The sequence below is a fragment of the Papio anubis genome, chromosome 12 (assembly GCF_008728515.1).
Source record: "Papio anubis isolate 15944 chromosome 12, Panubis1.0, whole genome shotgun sequence".
NCBI classification, from domain to species: domain Eukaryota; kingdom Metazoa; phylum Chordata; class Mammalia; order Primates; family Cercopithecidae; genus Papio; species Papio anubis.
In genome coordinates, this window is record NC_044987.1 from 113026939 (window position 1) to 113045582 (window position 18644).

An 18644-nucleotide genomic window follows, 5' to 3' on the forward strand; every position below is an offset into this window, starting at 1 on the left:
ACAGGAAACTGCGTCCCCTGACCCCAGGGGACGGCGGCCTCTGTTGGGGAGGGCGTTCGAGGCGCGCCTCGGAACCCGGGAACTACCACCTCGCTCCCTTTAACAACTTTCTCACCCGGGCCCAGCGGGCGCCCAGGAGGCTGCAGCTGCCAACGGGCGGCTCGGCAGGCTCTTCTACACCCGCCCCATCCAATTTCATCTCTTTCTCGCGGACGGGGAGAAGCATCCCAGGCACCTCGCCCGGCCTTGTAGCACCCTTCGGGGAAGACCCGCTCCACCCACCTTGCAGACTCGGAGGCAGCGCTGCAGCCTCAGCAATTGGACCGGGTCTAATGGCCGCAGTGGCCGGGCCAGCGTGAGGTCACCCGGCCCCTCCCCGCGCCGCCGGCTAATGAGAGCCTCGCAGAGCGCCCGGCCCCAGCCCCGGTGAGACTGCAGGACGCCCGCGTCCCCGGCACCGCCTCTTCCCGCCTCACTTATGCCCTGCGCGCCCAGCATCCAGGAGTGGCACACGCTCGACCTGTGCACACGCATCACACTGCAGGGCCATGATCAGTTTACTTTCGCCTTCACTCAAGAATGGGCTTACAGTTTAAAAACTGAAGGAGTTAAAAATATACCACCATGGGCCCAGCGCGGCGGCTCACGCCTGTAATCTCAGCACTTTGGGAGGCCGAGGCGGGCAGATCACGAGGTCAAGAGATGGAGACCATGCTGGCTAACACGATGAAACCCCGTCTCTACTAAAAATATAAAAAAGTAGCCGGGCGTGGAGGCGTGCTTCTGTAGTCCCAGCTACTCGGGAGGCTGAGGCAGGAGAATCACTTGAGCCCGGGAGGCGGAGGTTGCAGTGAGCCGATATCGCGCCACTACACTCCAGCCTGGGTGACAGAGTAAATACCACCATGGCATATTGGCTGTTTTGAATTAAAGGCATTTAAAAATCAGCAGGTGCAAGAAGACCCCTTTTCTGTGTCTTAAAAGCAGATGAAATTCCCATGTTGAAGGACACCTTCCTTATACTAGAAGAAAAAGCAACATCCTTATCCTCAAAGAGGAGACGTTGAGACGGAAAGAATTCGGTAGACCTTGTTGAAATAATTTTTTCATTTTTTACTTTTTTTGATTTTTGTTTGTTTGTTTGTTTGTTTTGAGACAGTCTTACTCCCTCACCCAGGTTGGAGTGCAGTGGTTTGATCTCAGCTCACTGCAACCTCTGCCTCCCCGGCAAGCAATTCTCCTGCCTCAGCCTCCCGTGTAGCTGGGATTACAGGCATATGCCACCATAGCCAGCTAATTTTTGTATTTTTTATTTTTGTATTTCACCATGTTGACCAGGCTGGTCACGAACTCCTGGCCCCAAGTGACCCACCTGCCTCAGCCTCTGAAAGGGCTGGGATTGCAGGCATGAGCCACCACTCGGCTCATTTTTTACTTTTTAATTCACAAAAATTGCCATGTATTTGTCATGTACAACATGTTGTTTTGAAATATGTATACATTGTGGAATAACTAAATTGAGCTAATTAACATATGCAGTACCTCACATACTTCTTTTGTGGTGAGAACACAAACCTCTCTGTAATTTTCAAGAAGAACATAGTACATTGTTATTTACTATAATCACCATGTCGTGCAATAGATCTGGTGAACTTATTCCTCTATTCCTCCTAATGGAAATTTTGTATCCTTTGGCCAACATTTTCTCCAGACCCCCCTATTCCCCCCAACCGCCATAACTACCATTCTACTCCATTTTTTTAGATTCCATATATAAGTGAGATCACGAAGTATTTGTCTTTCTGTGCCTGGCTTATTTCACTGAACATAATGTTCTCCAGGAAAATAACTCTTATCTGGTAAGCCTCCCCCACATAATTTAGTTGCTTCTTTTTAATTTTAATTTTTATTTATTTAAATAGAGACAAGGTCTCAAACTCCTGGACTCAAGGGATCCTCCCTCCTTGGCCTCCCAAAGTGCTGAGATTACAGGAGTGAGCTACCTGCCTCGCTCTTAGTTGCTTCATTGCACTTACTATTCTTTGTCCAATTAGGTACAGAAGTAACTGACACCAGCTGCTTCTTTGGGTCTTCATTTCCTTATGAGGGCTCCTGTGTTGCAGGATGCAGAGGACTGCAGAGACCAGTATGGGTGAATACAGGAGGATATTTATTTTAAGGTGCGCACCGGCTCAGTGGATTCACATCCAAAAAACTGAGCCTTGAACAAAGACCAAGCAGGATTTTTATAAGCAAACTTACAGAAGCAAAACAAAGGCAGTTAATCATATAATGACAGGTCACAAAATCTATAGCATAACTGATGACTTGGCATAACTTGTGGCCTTGCATCGCTGGTGGCCTTGTAGCTGCATTGAAAGAAAAAACAAGAACTGGCTAAATACAGACATTTGTCCTGTTTTTTTCCCCTTTCGCCTTTGCTCCGGAGGTGGGGCATCTGGAGCCTGTTCCTTTGGTTTTGACTTCTCGAACAGCATTATCTTATAACTGTCCTTGAACTGAGCTTGCTAGGCAAAGGAAAATTTGCTCTTCTTTTCCTTTTAACTATTGCCTTGCCACATTCTGGGCTTTGGCTTTTACTTTTCTTGGAGTGAATGAATGCAGTACTTATTATTATTATTATTATTTTTAAATTTCTGCCTCACCTGTCTGTGCCAGTAAAACTAGTATTAAAGAAATGTGTATGTTTTTCTCCTGTTAATCTTTTTTTTTATTTTTTTGAGACAGGGTGATATGGTTTGGATCTGTGTCCCCATCCAAATCTGTCATCGAATTGTAATCCCCAAAGTTGGAGGTGGGGCCTAGTAGGAGGTGACCGGATCACAGCGGTGAATTTCCCCCTTGGTGCAGCTCTCTGATAGTGAGTGAATGCTCGGGAAATCTGGTTGTTTAAAAGCATGTAGCATCTCTCCGCTTTCTCCCTTTCTCTTGCTTCAGCCATGTGAGGTGCTCATTCCCCCTTTTCCTTCTGCCATGATTGAAATTTCCTGAAGCCTCCCCCATGCTTCCTGTACAGCCTGCAGAACCACGAGCCAATTAAACCTCTTTTTTTTTTTTTTCCTTTTCTTTTTTGAGAGTGAGTTTCCCTCTGTCACCCAGGCTGGAGTGCAGCAGCGCAATCTCAGCTAATTGCAACATCTGCCTCCCGGGTTCAAGCAATTCTCCTGCCTCAGCTTCCCAAGTAGCTGGGACTACAGGCATGTGCCACCACGCCCAGCTAATTTTTCTATCTTTAGTAGAGACAGGGTTTCGCCATGTTGGCCAGGCTGATCTCGAACTCCGGACGTTAGGTGATCTGCCCACTTTGGCCTCCCAAAGTGCTGGAATTACAGGCGTGACCCACTGCAACCAACTAAACCTCTTTTCATTTTGAACTACCCAGTCTCAGGTATTTATTTATAGCAATGCAATAACAGTGTCTCACTCTGTCACCCAGGGGGAAGTCAGTGGTGAGATCATAGCTCACCACTATGGCCTTGACCTCCTCCTGAGTAGCTGGGATGACAGGTGCCCACTGCACACCTGGCTAATTTTTTTTTTTTTAAGAAACAGAGTTTTACTATGTCACCCAGCCTGGTCTGCAACTCTGGGGTCAAGTAATCATCCCACCTTAGCCTCCCAAAGTGCTGGGATTCCAGGTGTGAACCACCACACCTGGCCCTATTGATCTATCTTGTGTCAATTTAGTCCTTAGGCCCAGCTGAGACCCTAAGAGGATGGAGGTGGGACTCACAAAACTGTATTAAATTTAAAGCCATTCAAAGGCAAGGATCTAGCAGAAAGTGCTTTTAACTATTGGGTCTTTTTTTTTTTTTTTTTTTTTTGGACGGGTCCCCCTTTTTCCCCCCCGGCTGGGGTGCGGTGGGGCGTCCTCGGCCCCCTGCCAGCTCCGCCCCCCGGGCTTACGCCATTCTCCTGCCTCAGCCTCCCGAGTAGCTGGGACCACAGGCGCCCGCCACCTCGCCCGGCTAGTTTTTTGTATTTTTTAGTAGAGACGGGGTTTCACCATATTCGCCAGGATGGTCTCGATCTCCTGACCTCATGATCCGCCCGTCTCGGCCTCCCAAAGTGCTGGGATTACAGGCTTGAGCCACCGCGCCCGGCCAACTATTGGGTCTTAATGCCATCACATATCCCCAAATCCTTGCACAAAACCTAGCACATCGGCTGGGCATGGTGGCTCACACCTGGAATCCCAGCACTTTGGGAAGCCGAGGCAGGCAGATCACTTGAGCTCAGGAGTTCAAGACCAGCCCGGCCAACATAGTGAAACCATGTCTCTACTAAAAATAACAAAAATTAGCCACACGTGGTGCTGGGTGCCTGTAATCTCATCCCCGCTACTCAGGAAGCTGAGGCAGGAGAATCATTTGAACTTGGGAGGCAGAGGTTGCAGTGAGCTGAGATTGCACCACTGCACTGCCTGGGCCATACAGCAAGACTCCATCTCAAAAAAACAAACAAACAAAAAAAAAACCTAGCACACCATAGGCATTCCGTGAATGAATGCATGAATGAAGAATGAATGACCAACACAGGCTGTTTCTCTGCACTGGGATATGACTTCACACTAGTAGAACCAGCTCTTGTTCATCTCTGTATTCCTACCACTCCAGTGCCAGTACTGAGTCTTGCAGTTAGGATGCCTGGACCAAATCCTGACCCTTTTACTTATTATAATAGTTGTAGGGCCCAGGCCATGGTTCCTTCTCTGAACCTGTTTGTCTATAAAATGGGGCCTTGATGATATTGTATAATGTATAAGAATACATTTCCCAGCTGGGCGCGGTGGCTCACGCCTGTAAGCCCAGCACTTTGGGAGGCTGAGGCGGGCGGATCATGAGGTCAAGAGATTGAGACCATCCTGGCCAACATGGTGAAACCCCATCTCTACTAAAAATAAGAAATTAGCCGGGTGTGGTGGCACACAGCTGTAGTCCCAGCTACTCGGGAGGCTGAGGCAGGAGAATCGCTTGAACCTGGGAGATGGAGGTTGCAGTGAGCCGAGGTATGCCACTGCTCCAGCCTAGGCAACAGAGTGAGACTCTGTCTCAAAATAAAAAATTTTTTTAAAAAAATACATTCCCCAAAGAGAGAGCAACAAATGAAATGATGCTTATAAAGTGCTGAGCCCTCGGATCACGGTGTCAGGAGATTGAGACCATCCTGGCTAACACGGTGAAACCCCGTCTCTACTAAAAATACAAAAAATTAGCCAGGCGTGGTGGCAGGCACCTGTAGTCCCAGCTACTTGGGAGGCTGAGGCAGGAGAATGGCGTGAACCCGGGAGGGGGAGCTTGCAGTGAGCCGAGATCGTGCCACTGCACTCCAGCCTGGGAGACAGAGGGAGACTTCATCCCCAAAAATATATAAAATAAAATAAAAATAAAGTGCTGAGCCCGACGTCTGGCACGTGGTAAATCCTCACACAACACATGGTGGCTGTTACTAACATGAGAATAGGTATGTGCCCATCAGCATCACATGATCTTCACCACCTTTCTGACAAGGAGAGTCAGAGGCAATAAAAATACCAGAGTTTTATGTGCCTTATCACTCATCAAACAAATTACGGAGCATGCTGAGCCAGGGACTGACTGTAAGGTCATCCAAACCCAGGATGGACAGGTTCGGTTTTGAGGCAGCCAGGCTGACTTCTGCCTTTCCTCACCCTCTGCTTCCAGAAGCTCCCAGATGTCACCTCCCTTATCTTTTCTTTTCCTGTCACTGTGCCAGAAAAAAAGCAAAACAAAACAAAACAAAAAATCATACTGGGAAGGGGGAGCAGTACTAACGGCTATGTATTTTTACTTCTCACACAATTCTCAAAAGAGGAGCTCTCTAAGAAAGGCCCCGGGACTTACTAAGAAACTGCCCCATGATGCCAAGCTATCACCAACAAGGCGGTCCTTATCCCCCGCACAGAGCAGGTGAACAGGTGGACTGTGATGCCAGGATCCAACTAGCGTCCAACTCCAAAGCTTCCAGGCTTTTCTGCATAGCACGGCTATGAAGCCCCATTCCTCTTGTGACAAGGGGGAATCTATTATTTATGTATGTATGTATGTGTGTATTTTTTTATTTATTTTGAGACAGAGTCTTGCTCTGTCTCCCAGGCTAAAGTGTTGGAGTGCAGTGGCACGATCTCAGCTCACTGCAAACTCCGCCTCCTGGGTTCAAGCGATTCTCCTGCCTCAGTCTCCCAAGTAGCTGGGATTACAGGCCCGCGCTACCACACCTGACTAATTTTTGCATTTTTAGTAGAGATAGGGTTTCACCATGTTGGGAGGCTGAAGCGGGTGGATCACATGAGGTCAGGAGCTTGAGACCAGACTGGCCAACACGGTGAAACCCCGTCCCTACTAAAAGTAAAATAAACTAGCTGGGCGTGGCAGCGGGCGCCTGCAATCCCAGCTACTCGGCAGGCTGAGGCAGGAGAATCACTTGACCCAGGAGGCGGAGGTTGCAATGAGCCGAGATTGCACCACCGCACTCCAGCCTAGGCAACAGAGCAAGACTCCGTCTCAGGAAAAAAAAAAAAAAATTCCAGAACCTTTAACCTGGGAAATGTCCAGGTTTTGTTTCTCTCATTGTTCAATGGTCATTGTTAACTGGAATTGGTTATCTGTAGTGGATTATTTGTTTTGGTCTGCCCAGCAGTCTCGTTTGGTGACTCCGTGTGGTTCTGATGGAGCTGTCAGTCATAGTACGTGGTCATCACTCTGACAACAGGCACCTACAACCTAGGTCTGGCTGGTTATGATGCCTCAGCCCCCAGGCTACAGTGTTGACCATGGAAGGAGCATGACTCAAGCCAAACAAATCAGAAGCCTTCTCTGGGATGCAGATATACACACCTATTTTTTCACAAGTAGCTCAAAAAAAAAAAAAAAAAAAAAAAAAAAAGCCTCTTTCCTCAGGGAACATTAAAGTGGGATGATATAAGACTGGAACTATTGGTGCCTGTCCTCCCCTGGAGCATGGAGGAAACCTATCTGCAACAGCAGATAAATAGGTCACTGATGACAGACTGGATTAAGAAAACGTGGCACTGCCGGGCGCGGTGGCTCACGCCTGTAATCCCAGCACTTTGGGAGGCCGAGACGGGAGGATCACAAGGTCAGGAGATCGAGACCACGGTGAAACCCCGTCTCTAATAAAAATACAAAAAAAAAATTAGCCGGGCGCAGTGGCGGGTGCCTGTAGTCCCAGCTACTCAGGAGGCTGAGGCAGGAGAATGGCGTGAACCCAGGAAGCGGAGCTTGCAGTGAGCCGAGATCACGCCACTGCACTCCAGCCTGGGCGACAGAGTGAGACTCTGTCTCAAAAAAAAAAAAAAAAAAAGAAAAAGAAAACGTGGCACATATACACCATGGAATACTATGCAGCCATAAAAAAGGATGAGTTCGTGTCTTTTGTAAGGACATGGATGCAGCTGGAAACCATCCTTCTCAGCAAACTACCGCAAGAACAGAAAACCAAACACCGCATGTTCTCACTCATAGGTGGGAATTGAACGAGATCACTTGGACACAGGAAGGGGAACATCACTCATCGGGGCCTATTGTGGGGAGTGGGGAGGGGGGATAGCATTAGGAGATATACCTAATGTAAATGACGAGTTAATGGGTGCAGCACACCAACATGGCACATGTATACATAGGTAACAAACCTGCACTTTGTGCACATGTACCCTAGAACTTAAAGTATAATAATAAAAAGAAAAAAATAGGTCACTGAACACTGAAATAAGAGCCCTGTTGACATTTGAGTTCCTCCAGTGCCTGATACCAGTTTTACCCCATATGTCCAATTACAAGAAACTTTTTCCCAGTTAACAAATTTTTTCTTCTTTGATTAAGCTAGAGTTGGACTTGTCTTTTGCAAAGTGATATACGATAATCAAAAGCAAGAATGTCAATGCGCCAAAGACAAGCCAGCTTGCTTAACTGCTCCCCATCCATACAGGACTGCATTCCTCACCCTGGTCTTTCCTTCTCCCCAGTTTATGCTGATGAGAGCGTCTACCCTGATGGTGGCACCCAAGTCCTGAATCTTTGTTTTCATCATACTCTTCACATCATCAGCCTTGAGTTTGCCCCTTCCCTACTAAACTGTGATGAACTCAAGGGCAGCACCTGACATACAGTAACAACCAGGGATGGACGGGGTGGTTGGATGGAGAAATGCTGTTGATCCCACCCAGTGTTTCCAACTAGGGAAGAAATCTTTTTACTGTAGGGCTAAATGGGGTATGTCTAGCTATTTGTCATATTTGAGAAATTCAATTCAATCTCCCCACTGTGTCCAAGGTCATCAGTGAAAGAGAAAGCTTTCAGCAGAGATTTACGTTCCCTGGCCCCATCCCCAAAGAGAAACTATTTAATCAGCTGGCTCCAGATGGGGCAACTAAATGAAAGTGCTACAAATTCAGAGGTCTTCACAAGTCCATGTTACTGTAAATAAAATTTGCACTTATTTTTTGAGAGACAGGGTCTTGCTGTTGCCCAGGCTGCTGTTCAGCCTCGAACTCCTGGGCTCATGTGATTATCCTGCCTCAGCCTCCAGAGTAGCTATGACTACAGGTGCGCACCATCATGCCTGGCTTTTTTTTTTTCCCTTCAGAGACAGGGGTGGAAGGTGTCTCCATATGTTGCCCAAGTTGGTCTCAAACTCTTAGGCTCAAGTGATCATCCTGCCTCAGCCTCCAGAGAAGCTAGGACTACAGGTGGGCGCCACTATGCCTGGCTAATCTATTTTGTAGAGACAGAGGTGGAAAGTGTCTCCATATATTGCCCAAGTTGGTCTCAATTTCCTAGGCTCAAGCATTTCTCCCACCTCAGCCTCCCAAAGTGCTATGATTATAGGAGTGAGCCACCACACCTGGCCCTTGTGCTCTTTTTTTTTTTTTTTTTTTTGAGAGGGAGTCTCGCTCTGTCGCCCAGGCTGGAGTGCAGTGGCCGGATCTCAGCTCACTGCAAGCTCCGCCTCCCGGGTTCACGCCATTCTCCTGCCTCAGCCTCCCGAGTAGCTGGGACTACAGGCGCCCGCCACCTCGCCCGGATAGTTTTTTGTTTTTTAGTAGAGACGGGGTTTCACCGTGTTGGCCAGGATGGTCTTGATCTTGTGACCTCGTGATCCGCCCGTCTCGGCCTCCCAAAGTGCTGGGATTACAGGCTTGAGCCACCGCGCCCGGCCCTTGTGCTCACTTTTAAGCAACCCCACCAACCACAGAGCCTTCTCCAGGACTATGCTAGTAAGATACTAGTTCAGTATCGTTTTGTAGGACAGAGAAAGCTTACTCAAACCACATTGCCACTATCCCGTCAGAAGTCTTACTCACTTTGCCAAGCCAAACTCTATTTCACATAACCTCCCATATTAAAAAAAAAAAAAAAAAACAGAGAAAGAAAACACAGATAACATGGTGTTGTGATCTTTATTCCATTAAATGATCTTACAAATTGGAGTAAAACAGAAACATGCTTTTAATATACTAATAGCATAATCTCATCTCATTGCACTTTTTAAAAACTATATTAAATTTCAAAGCCACTCAAAGGCAAGGGTCTAGCAGAAAGTACTTTTAACAAATCATTTTTTTAAATAAAAAAGAAACCTGAGGAAAATTTGTGCATGTACAAGATTAGTATTAACTCCTTTAAGGCTTACATCCATGACAGCATGTATCTAATTAGAAAGCTTTGGGAATCAATGCTACCTTCCCTTGCTCATAAAAACACTATATTTAAACTTTAGTCCTGGCACACAAAATTCCTCTCCAAAGAAAAATGTCTTTCAAAAAACCCTTCTGTCCCTAGATCTGTTTTGCAAAGCTTCTGATGTGGGGTACTTAGGTCGCTAATGACAGAAATTAGGATCTTGTCTTCCTTCTTGTTCATTATTTTTATTTGTGGCTTAATGTCTCACCTGTATGTGAAAGATCTGGGGGTTGAAGTCACAGTGCTGAATTTTACTTTTTAAAAGAAAAACTATGAAAAAGTGCTTTTAAAAAAACCCTAGTTACATCTGTTAGAAAATAGGATACTTGTACATTCGTTTTTCAGAGAAGGCACTATGACAATGGAGAAAAACAGCTTTAAGGAGCTTAATCCTCTGAATTAAAGGCATCCTTACTACTTCTAAACACATAAAACGCCTGGGACTGTACTGGCAAGAGACCACCTATTCTAAACCTCAGGTACAAAGTGTCCACTTGCCTCCAGACAATACAGAATTGTACTTTCTCCTTGGTACTTCCCATTCGATGAAGCAGTCTCTCTCTGTGGGCTCTGAACCACTATTTATAAAAGTGATGACTCCAGGACCACAGCCCATACCACCTGAGGCAATCCCTGGGTACGAAGCTGGGAATCTGAACTTTTTAAACAAGCCTGCTAGGTAAGTCTTATGCACTCCAAGGTAGATGAGAACCACTACCCAAAACACAGCTACAACAGGACTTACAACATAAGAAAAGTGATTTGACTGCAAATATTCTTTTACAATGGGCTTGTCATTTTTAAAAATTAATCACACAAATAGTTTGTACTTTCATAACTGAAGCTTGTCTTCATTCTGCCCTTATCCCTTGACTAGAATTGTTAGATCAAAAATGTGTAAGCCAGAATGACACAGCCATGTTGACAACTTGAGATGGAACATCAAATCATCCTAAATTACATTTCAATAGTTCTAGGAAAGAAAAAAGTTCTATGAAGACTTCCATGTAAGTTACATCATTTTTTAAAAGAACCTAGGAAAAAAATTAAAACTGTTTTATTGCTTTTGCATGGACTTGACTCAACCTACTTAATTTTGCTATAACTCATACATACTTATCCAAACTCACCCTATCCAAGGCACCATTTTACAAGCCAGGTAGAACACTGTGTGTGATCCACTAATGAAACTGATCACCAGTACAAGGCAGTATAATGTGTCTGTTTGACCAAAGCGCTTTACTTCATGTAAGAGAAAAAATAAAGCAAAACAAGCCCAGGTTCCAGGGGCTCACGCTTGTAATCCCAGCACTTTGGAAGGCCAAGGCAGGCAGATTACCCGAGGAGTTGAGACCAGCCTGGTCAACATGGTGAAGCCCTGTCTCTACTGAAAATACGAAAATAAGCCGGGTGTGGTGGCACATGCCTGTAACCCCAGCTACTTGGGAGGCTGAGGCAGAAGAATCACTTGAACCCAGGAGGCGGAGGTTGTAGTGAGACAAGACCACACCACTGCACTTCAGCCTGGGCGACAGTACAAGTGTCCATCTCAAAAAAATAAAATAAATAAAGGAAACACAGGCAATTTTACCAAGTATAAAAGAGGTGTTAAAACATAAACTTCCACAGAACATTTCTTGTTATACTATGAAAATAAGGCATGACTCAGCTGGGCGGGGTGGCTCACGCCTGTAATCTCAACACTTTGGGAGGCTGAGTCGGGTGGATCACCTGAAGTCAGGAGTTTGAGACCAGCCTGATCAACATGGCAAAACCCCACCTCTAGTAAAAATACAAAAATTAGCCAGGCGTGGTGGCGTACATCTGTAGTCCCAGCTACTCAGGAAGCTGAGACAGGAGAATCGCTTGAACCTGGGAGGTGGAGGTTGTAGTGAGGCGAGACTGCACCACTGCATTCCAACCTGGGCGACAGAGCGAGACCTCTGTCTCAAAAACTAAAATGAAATAAGATAAAATAAAATAAGGCATGACTCTGAAAGTGTTTTATCGTACACAGTAGTTTCATTTTATCTATGAGTCAATCTTACAGAAAGATTTCTCAATGAAAGAATGAAAACTCTGATTCTACCATTTGTACTATAAGCAGCTCACTGAAATTATTTTTTCAAATTATCAACATTTATCCTGAAATATTTTAATAGAAAATTTTGGAAGCCTCCTTTTATATATTCATAGGAATGAGTTCCATATATTGTTACGATTGTGTAAAATTAAAAATGACTGCATGGAAAGTGGCAGAGCAAGAGACACGACACAAACACACAGTCTGAACATCTGAACCACAAGTAAAAGGTGAAAGAAGTAAAAGACATTATTTGTAACCTGGTTATAAATCTCCCCAGGATGATTTATAGCCAGCAATGATAATGCATCTTTCATTGAAAAAGCTGATATAAAATCATCAATTTACTGTTGAGAGAAAAGAGGCCAAAGAAAACTCTTAAGAACCCTCACTGAGAAAACTTTATAAACAATTTCCAGAAGCAGAAGAAGAAAAAAAAAAAAAAAGGTGAGGGGGACTTCATCTGGATAATTAAACCAAGGTTTCTTTATAAGACCAAAACAGAAATGGTGAATTTAAATAGTAACTAATCTTAAGATTTCATTAAATCACAGATTATCACTTTTTTAAAAGTGACCTAATACTTTAGTATGAGTTTTCGACACATCACCCCTTCTTACCATTAAATTTTTTGACAGTTATTCTGAAATCTATAAATTTACTTATAGAATGTATTAAAAGCTAAGTATCTCAATATTTACAGAGTCTGCTAATAGGTATGAACTTTCAGAGAGATAAGAGGTCACCTGAAAATGCACCAACATTTCAGAAGCAAGCTTTCAAGTTAACAGTCAAAGCTTGGCATTACTCATAAATGCAAGTAAACAAGCTGGAATTTTTCTAAAGTGTAACAGCAAGTGAATAAAATAGCAAGAACTATTTGCAAGATGGCATATAAATATGAGACATAGTATGCTGGGAATTTAGGACTTATAGAAATACTTCAGTGGTAAAATGTCAAAAGAAAATTATTTGATAAAGAAATTACAAGCAAAAAGGGACTTTCTTTTTTTCTACCTTCCATTCATACTTAATGTATATAAAGTTTACACTCAGATCTTACCTTCATGTATATAAAATTTACACTCTTACCTCCCTCCCATAACAAAAGTTAAATTATCTCAGAAATTAAGGCTTATATACCTGAATGTTTATATAAATACTTGCAGGCAAGTTTTAAGTTTTAAAATCCACAATAATTCCAAAAGGAAAAGCAACTAACAGATAAAACTTTATCTCCTAATCAAGGTAAACAGAAAAAAAGAACTCTTAGATACTTCTAGATATTGTTTATATTTGGGTAGGACTTTGCTCCTTGCTAAGCCAACGCTATCTTAAAGCTACCAGACTAGCCAAAGTAAAATTAAATAGATAATTCACTAAATAAAATGGGTTAATTTTAGCTTCATTATTAAGAACATCAGACAGGGCAGAGAATGCAAATTAACATTCTGAGTAAAGACCTTAAATCAGGTTATTTATTAATTGCTGCTAAGCCACATGAATTATGAAATTAGACATTAAAGGCAGTAATATTTGGTAGTATCTTCCCTCTACTCTTTAATAAAAGTTCTGTTCTTATGCAGAACTCTCAAAAACAAATCCCCTCAAATGACAATTACAAGACTTGTGTATAATATACATACATATGTAAACCTACAGTGAACCTGACCAAGGCACAAGTTCAAGTGACTTATCAGAGGTCACATGGTTCATTTAAACTTAGCTTTTTTCTTAAAGTAGCTATCTCATTCCTTTTATTATGAGCCACCCTGGCTTTTCAAGGCACGTTTGCCTCTTTTTCTAGAAAGAAGCTATAGGGACCAAAAAAAAAATAGAGCAAATTGCAACAAAACTGTCAATCTACTGGGTAAAAACCTCACATTTCAGAGTATGGTATATTTAAATATGACATGATTTTTCCACAATAGGCAATAGGATTCCCTATTGTAAATTTTTTTAAAGTGTAATGACGTAATTTTCAGTTAGTCTTTAGTTCTGAAGTTTCTCCAAGTTTTGTAAACTTTTAAAAAAGGAATCCTTCTTGGCTGGGCACGGTGGCTCACGCCTGTAATTCCAGCACTTTGGGAGGCAAAGGCGGGTGGATCACAAGGTCAAGAGATGGAGACCATCCTGGCCAATATGGTGAAACCCCGTCTCTACTAAAAATACAAAAAAATTAGCTGGGCATAGTGGCATATACCTGTAGTCCCAGCTACTAGGGAGGCTGAGGCAGGAGAATTGCTTGAACCCGGCAGGTGGAGGTTGCAGTGAGCCAAGATTACACCACTGCACTCAAGCCTGGTGAAAGAGTGAGACTCCAACTCAAGAAATAAAAGAAAAGAAAAAAGGAATCCTTCTCAAAAGAGTAAAGTATAAAAGAAATGACAAGTTTCACCCCAAAAATGGCATCTTTCATGAGGTTATTCTCCAACCCCTACCCATCGTGTCTGCAAAATCAGGGAATCAATCTTAAAAGGCACTAAGTGGCACATAAAGAACTTAAAAGCTGCATTTCCATTTTCCTCTCGCTTCCTCCTCCATAAAGTGCACAAAGCAGAGTAATATGAAAATAGACACAGGCTTGCATCTATAACAGCAAGAAAAAGAAATGCTTCCAAGAGAAATGGAAGTGTGTTTAATAATCAGAAACCACAGGAGAGGTCTGCTCATTTATTACAGGGCCATGTTTTAGCTCTTCCTGGATGGTCTCAGATCTGCCATTCCTCTAGATATGAACCTGTGGCCGTGGCAGAAACCCAGAAATCAGTAGGGGTTCGTTTTTTTTGTTTGATCTTCATGTTAAGATGCTATTGAGCTTTTTTAACCTGGGGTGGTCTTCCAACAACTGCATCCCTCACGGTGGCCTGAGTGGAATTACCGATATGAGAAGAAGCCTGCAAAAGTCCATTTATTCAACATGTAAGTTAATAAAATACAACACAGCACCAAGAAAGTAAGTCCTTAACCTTTCAAAAACCTGTCTCCATCATCAGCATGTTACAGAAAGCACTGTAATGAAAATGCAGGGATACAGGGAAGCTGTGGCAGGAACTAACTCCCAAGAGAGCCAGGGGAACATCTGCTCTGTGGCTGGGGTAGGATAGGCAGCTCCTGTGGCTTCACAAGCTGCTAACCCAACTAATCTGTTCATGTTACTCAGAAAAACAAATGTATCATCTCAAAGATGTACAAAATTTGACCATGTCAATGTCCAAGAGCTACTGGGTTAGTCGGGTGTGGTGGCACTCGCCTGTAACACCAGCTGCTTGGGAGGCTCATTTGAGGCGGGAGGATCACTTGAGCCCAGGAGAGTTTTAAGTTACAGTCAGCTAAGATACCAGCCTGGGTGACAGAGCAAGACCTCATCTCCAAAAAAAATTTTATAAATAAATAAATAAGCAACCCAATAAGTAAATAAGCAAGTCACTGGCTTTTGGAAGATTTTTAAATAAAAAGAGATACCATCCCTTTCCTAATTCAGTAGGACTCAAAACCGAACATTTTTCGTTAAGTTCATAATTTTTTCAAAGCTCTTGATTTTCAGTGAAATTAATCTGGGGGCGGGTGAGAAGGGAGAATCACATAAAAATTATGTCTGAAGAGTATGTAATTAGAAGTTGCCGGCCAGGTACGATAGCTCATGCCTATAATCCTAGCACTTTGGGAGGCCGAGGCGGGTGGATCACCTGAGGTCAGGAGTTCAATACCAGCCTAGCTAACACGGCAAAATGCTATCTCTACTAAAAAATACATAAAAATTAGCTGGGTGTGATGTCAGGCACCTATAATCCCAGCTATTCTTCGGAGGCTGAGGCAAGAGAATCTCTTGAACCCAGTAGGCAGAGGTTGCAGTGAGCCATGATCACACCATTTCACTCCAGCCTGGGCAAAAGTGTAAAACTCTGCCTCAGGAAAAAAAAAAAAACGTTGCCAAAGGGAAACACAATCAGTATGTCTAAGTTGCAATGTTTTTGCATTAAAGGGTTATTTCTGGGCCGGGTGCAGTGGCTCACACCTGTAATCCCAGCACTTTGGGAGGCCAAGGCAGGCGGATCATGAGGTCAGGAGTTCGAGACCAGCCTGGTCAACATGGTGAAACCCTGTCTCTATTAAAAATACAAAAACTAGCGGGCCGTGGTGGCACACACCTGTAGTCTCAGCTACTTGGGAGGCTGAGGCAAGAGAATCGCTTGAACCTGGGAGGCTGACATTGCAGTGAGCCAGGATCATGCCATTGGACTCCAGCCTGGGCAAGAGAACAGAGCGAGACTTTGTCTCAGAAAAAAAAAAAAAGAAAGGTTTGGGGGGGCATTTTTAGGCATGGAAACAAAATATTAAGAATAAATATTAATATCCTAAAGGATGATAAAACATAAAGTCTATCAGAAAACGAAGGCCAAGGGAGTGGCCATTGTCTCCTGTCTTTGCTATGAAATTCTTCCAAACTAAGATATTTCACAACAGAAGCACAAATATCTGCCCATTATCAACCCTTAGGCTCTTCAGCAGCACCACTTACCTGCTCCAACACATATGCGGCACCAAAATCAATAGCTCCGCCCAGCTCACGATATTGACCAGAATACCTGATGTAGCCCCAGGTGAGGAGCGCTATTAACAGTAGTCCAACCATACAGTTGAACAACTGGGCTACAACCTCAAGACCTATGAAGCCAGTGAGGCCTGAGGCTACGTACAAAGCTACAATGCCCGTGAACAGCACTGCAGGGGTTCGGAAGGTGCTGAAGACATTCTTGCTACCATTGTGCTTGCAGAAGTTCTCATATAATTCCTTGATTTCCTCCTCCAGCTCCTGCTGGTAACGAAAGCTGAAATCCTTCCCACCCATCTTCTTGGTCTTCTTAAAATGGTCCAGAGCAAGTTGTTTGAATTCACAGTGCTTCTCCTCTAGAATGTCTGGGGACAAATAAGGTTTCTCTCCCCCACAAACCTAAGAAGAACAAAGACACAATATGTTAAAAGATCTCTTCAAAAACAACTGCCAAATAAAACATGAAAAGATAATGAAGGGATTAGAATGTTTTAAGATGTTAACAATATATTAATAAGTTAACTTTTAAAAGATGACTAAGACCAATAAAGTCTAGTTTCACTTCCTCTGAAAAACACACTTAAAAAACCAGGGTGATAATATTAATTGGAAAGAGCAGTGACATTGGGCCAGGCACAGTGGCTCACGCCTGTAATCCCATCACTTTGAGAGGCTGGGGCAGGCAGATCACTTGAGGTCAGGAGTTCGAAATCAGTCTGGCCAACATGGTGAAACTCCATCTCTACTAAAAATACAAAAAACATTAGCCGGGCGTGATGGCAGGCACCTGTAATCCCAGCTACTCAGAAGGCTGAGGCAGGAGAACCGCTTGAACCCAGGAGGTGGAGGCTGCAGTGAGCCGAGATCGTATCACTGCACTCCAGCCAGGGTGACAGAGTGAGACTATGTCTCAAAAAAACAAAACCAAATGGTCAACTTCTGGGGGACCCAGGTGAGAAAGACCCACCTATGTCCTGGTTGAGGGTCTTCAGGGTTCTTTGGGACCCAAGGATTCCTGAAATCATGGATCACGCACGTACGCTTTGACGCTTTGAGACATGCTTTTTTTTTTTTTTCTGGAAGCCCTGCGACTTCCCTAAAAATTGAATGAATTATAGAACAGACCTATGACCAATGGTGGCAGAGTCTACACAGAACTATGCTTCGTGGTGTTCTGGGGAAACCTTTCGACTTGCTGGCTATACTATTCAGTATGGCTGTATAGCTCACTGTGCTTTTGAATACGTTGGTGGTGTTGTCATGTGTTCTGGACCATCAGGGGAGCCTACAATTCAAAATTCAGATATTGTCTTTGAAGAAAATCTTAGTCGACATTTTTATAGTATCCAAAGAGGTGACTGCAAAAAGCCCAAGTGATCCAAAATCAAATATTTATAAAAGAGTAACCGGTTTGGAAGGAGACAAAATCCTCACCTCTAGTCCATCAGATTTCCTTAAAAGCCACAGTTATGCCCCAGTGGGTCATGTCTGGTCAGAAGGTGATAATCTACAGAATTCTACAGATTCCAGGTACTATGGACCTACTCCATGTGAACTAATAGAGCACGAATCTTCTTATTTGGCCTCTGAGTGATTTTGGATTTTTATGTGCCTGCCTTAATGGCCACAGATTTTCTGATGATTAGTAAGCATTTATTCTTTTGACTTGATTACTGTCTCCTGTTCGTGTGAATTTATTACTCCCACTGAAACCATGTACTTACCAATAAACTATTTGCTATTCAAACAAAACAAAACAAAAACAAACAAAAAAAGAAATGGTAATAATTAGAAGGCCCCCGTTACCAGGACAACCTGAATATAACTTTGTTGCCTTACCACTTAAAGATACATTAAGTAGGATCAAGTTGGGCTTCTGAAGTCCGCAACAATGCCCAGACAGGTTATAGATATTTCAGAATGAGGCATATGTCCCACGTACCTCTTCCATGTTGTTATAATAAATGTCCTTGGCAGAGGCTGCAGCTGCTAAGTTGTTGGCTTCAGCAGTGGCCTTTTAAGAGAGAAAAACATGAACTATAAATCCTTCCTCTTTTAACATTCCTCCACAAATGACCTAATAAAAAATCTTCTCTATTCCCCATTCTTCCTATTTTTCTAGATTTCCATATAGTTCAACTGATGAAATAAAATACTTTCTCTGCCAAGTTTTCTACCCAAAAAAATGGTAGAAGTTCATATACATAGAAATACGCATTCTTATACATAAGAATCTTTAGCAAAAATTAAATCTCCAAAATTC

The 18644-nt window shown here is 43.5% G+C and overlaps 2 protein-coding genes and 1 pseudogene across 3 annotated transcripts in view; 1 reads left to right on the plus strand and 2 right to left on the minus strand.

Moving 5' to 3' along the window:
- Positions 1-418, minus strand: part of LOC101026384 (phospholipase A and acyltransferase 3) — a 34460-nt gene extending 34042 nt beyond the window's left edge. The window contains exon 1 of the mRNA XM_009185798.3: positions 283-418. The gene's annotated coding sequence lies outside the window, so the exon portion shown is untranslated. The remainder of the gene's footprint in view (positions 1-282) is intronic.
- A 14023-nt stretch (positions 419-14441) lies between these two features.
- Positions 14442-18644, minus strand: part of ATL3 (atlastin GTPase 3) — a 45111-nt gene continuing 40908 nt past the window's right edge. For both annotated transcript variants that reach the window (XM_003909649.5, XM_009185797.4), the window contains exons 11-13: positions 18324-18395; positions 16349-16780; positions 14442-14723 (exon numbers count right to left, since the gene is read on the minus strand). In XM_003909649.5, coding sequence (XP_003909698.1) covers positions 14637-14723; positions 16349-16780; positions 18324-18395 — 591 coding nt within the window. In that variant the 3' untranslated portion in view covers positions 14442-14636. The remainder of the gene's footprint in view (positions 14724-16348; positions 16781-18323; positions 18396-18644) is intronic.
- LOC101025799 lies at positions 17541-18027 on the plus strand (annotated as a pseudogene).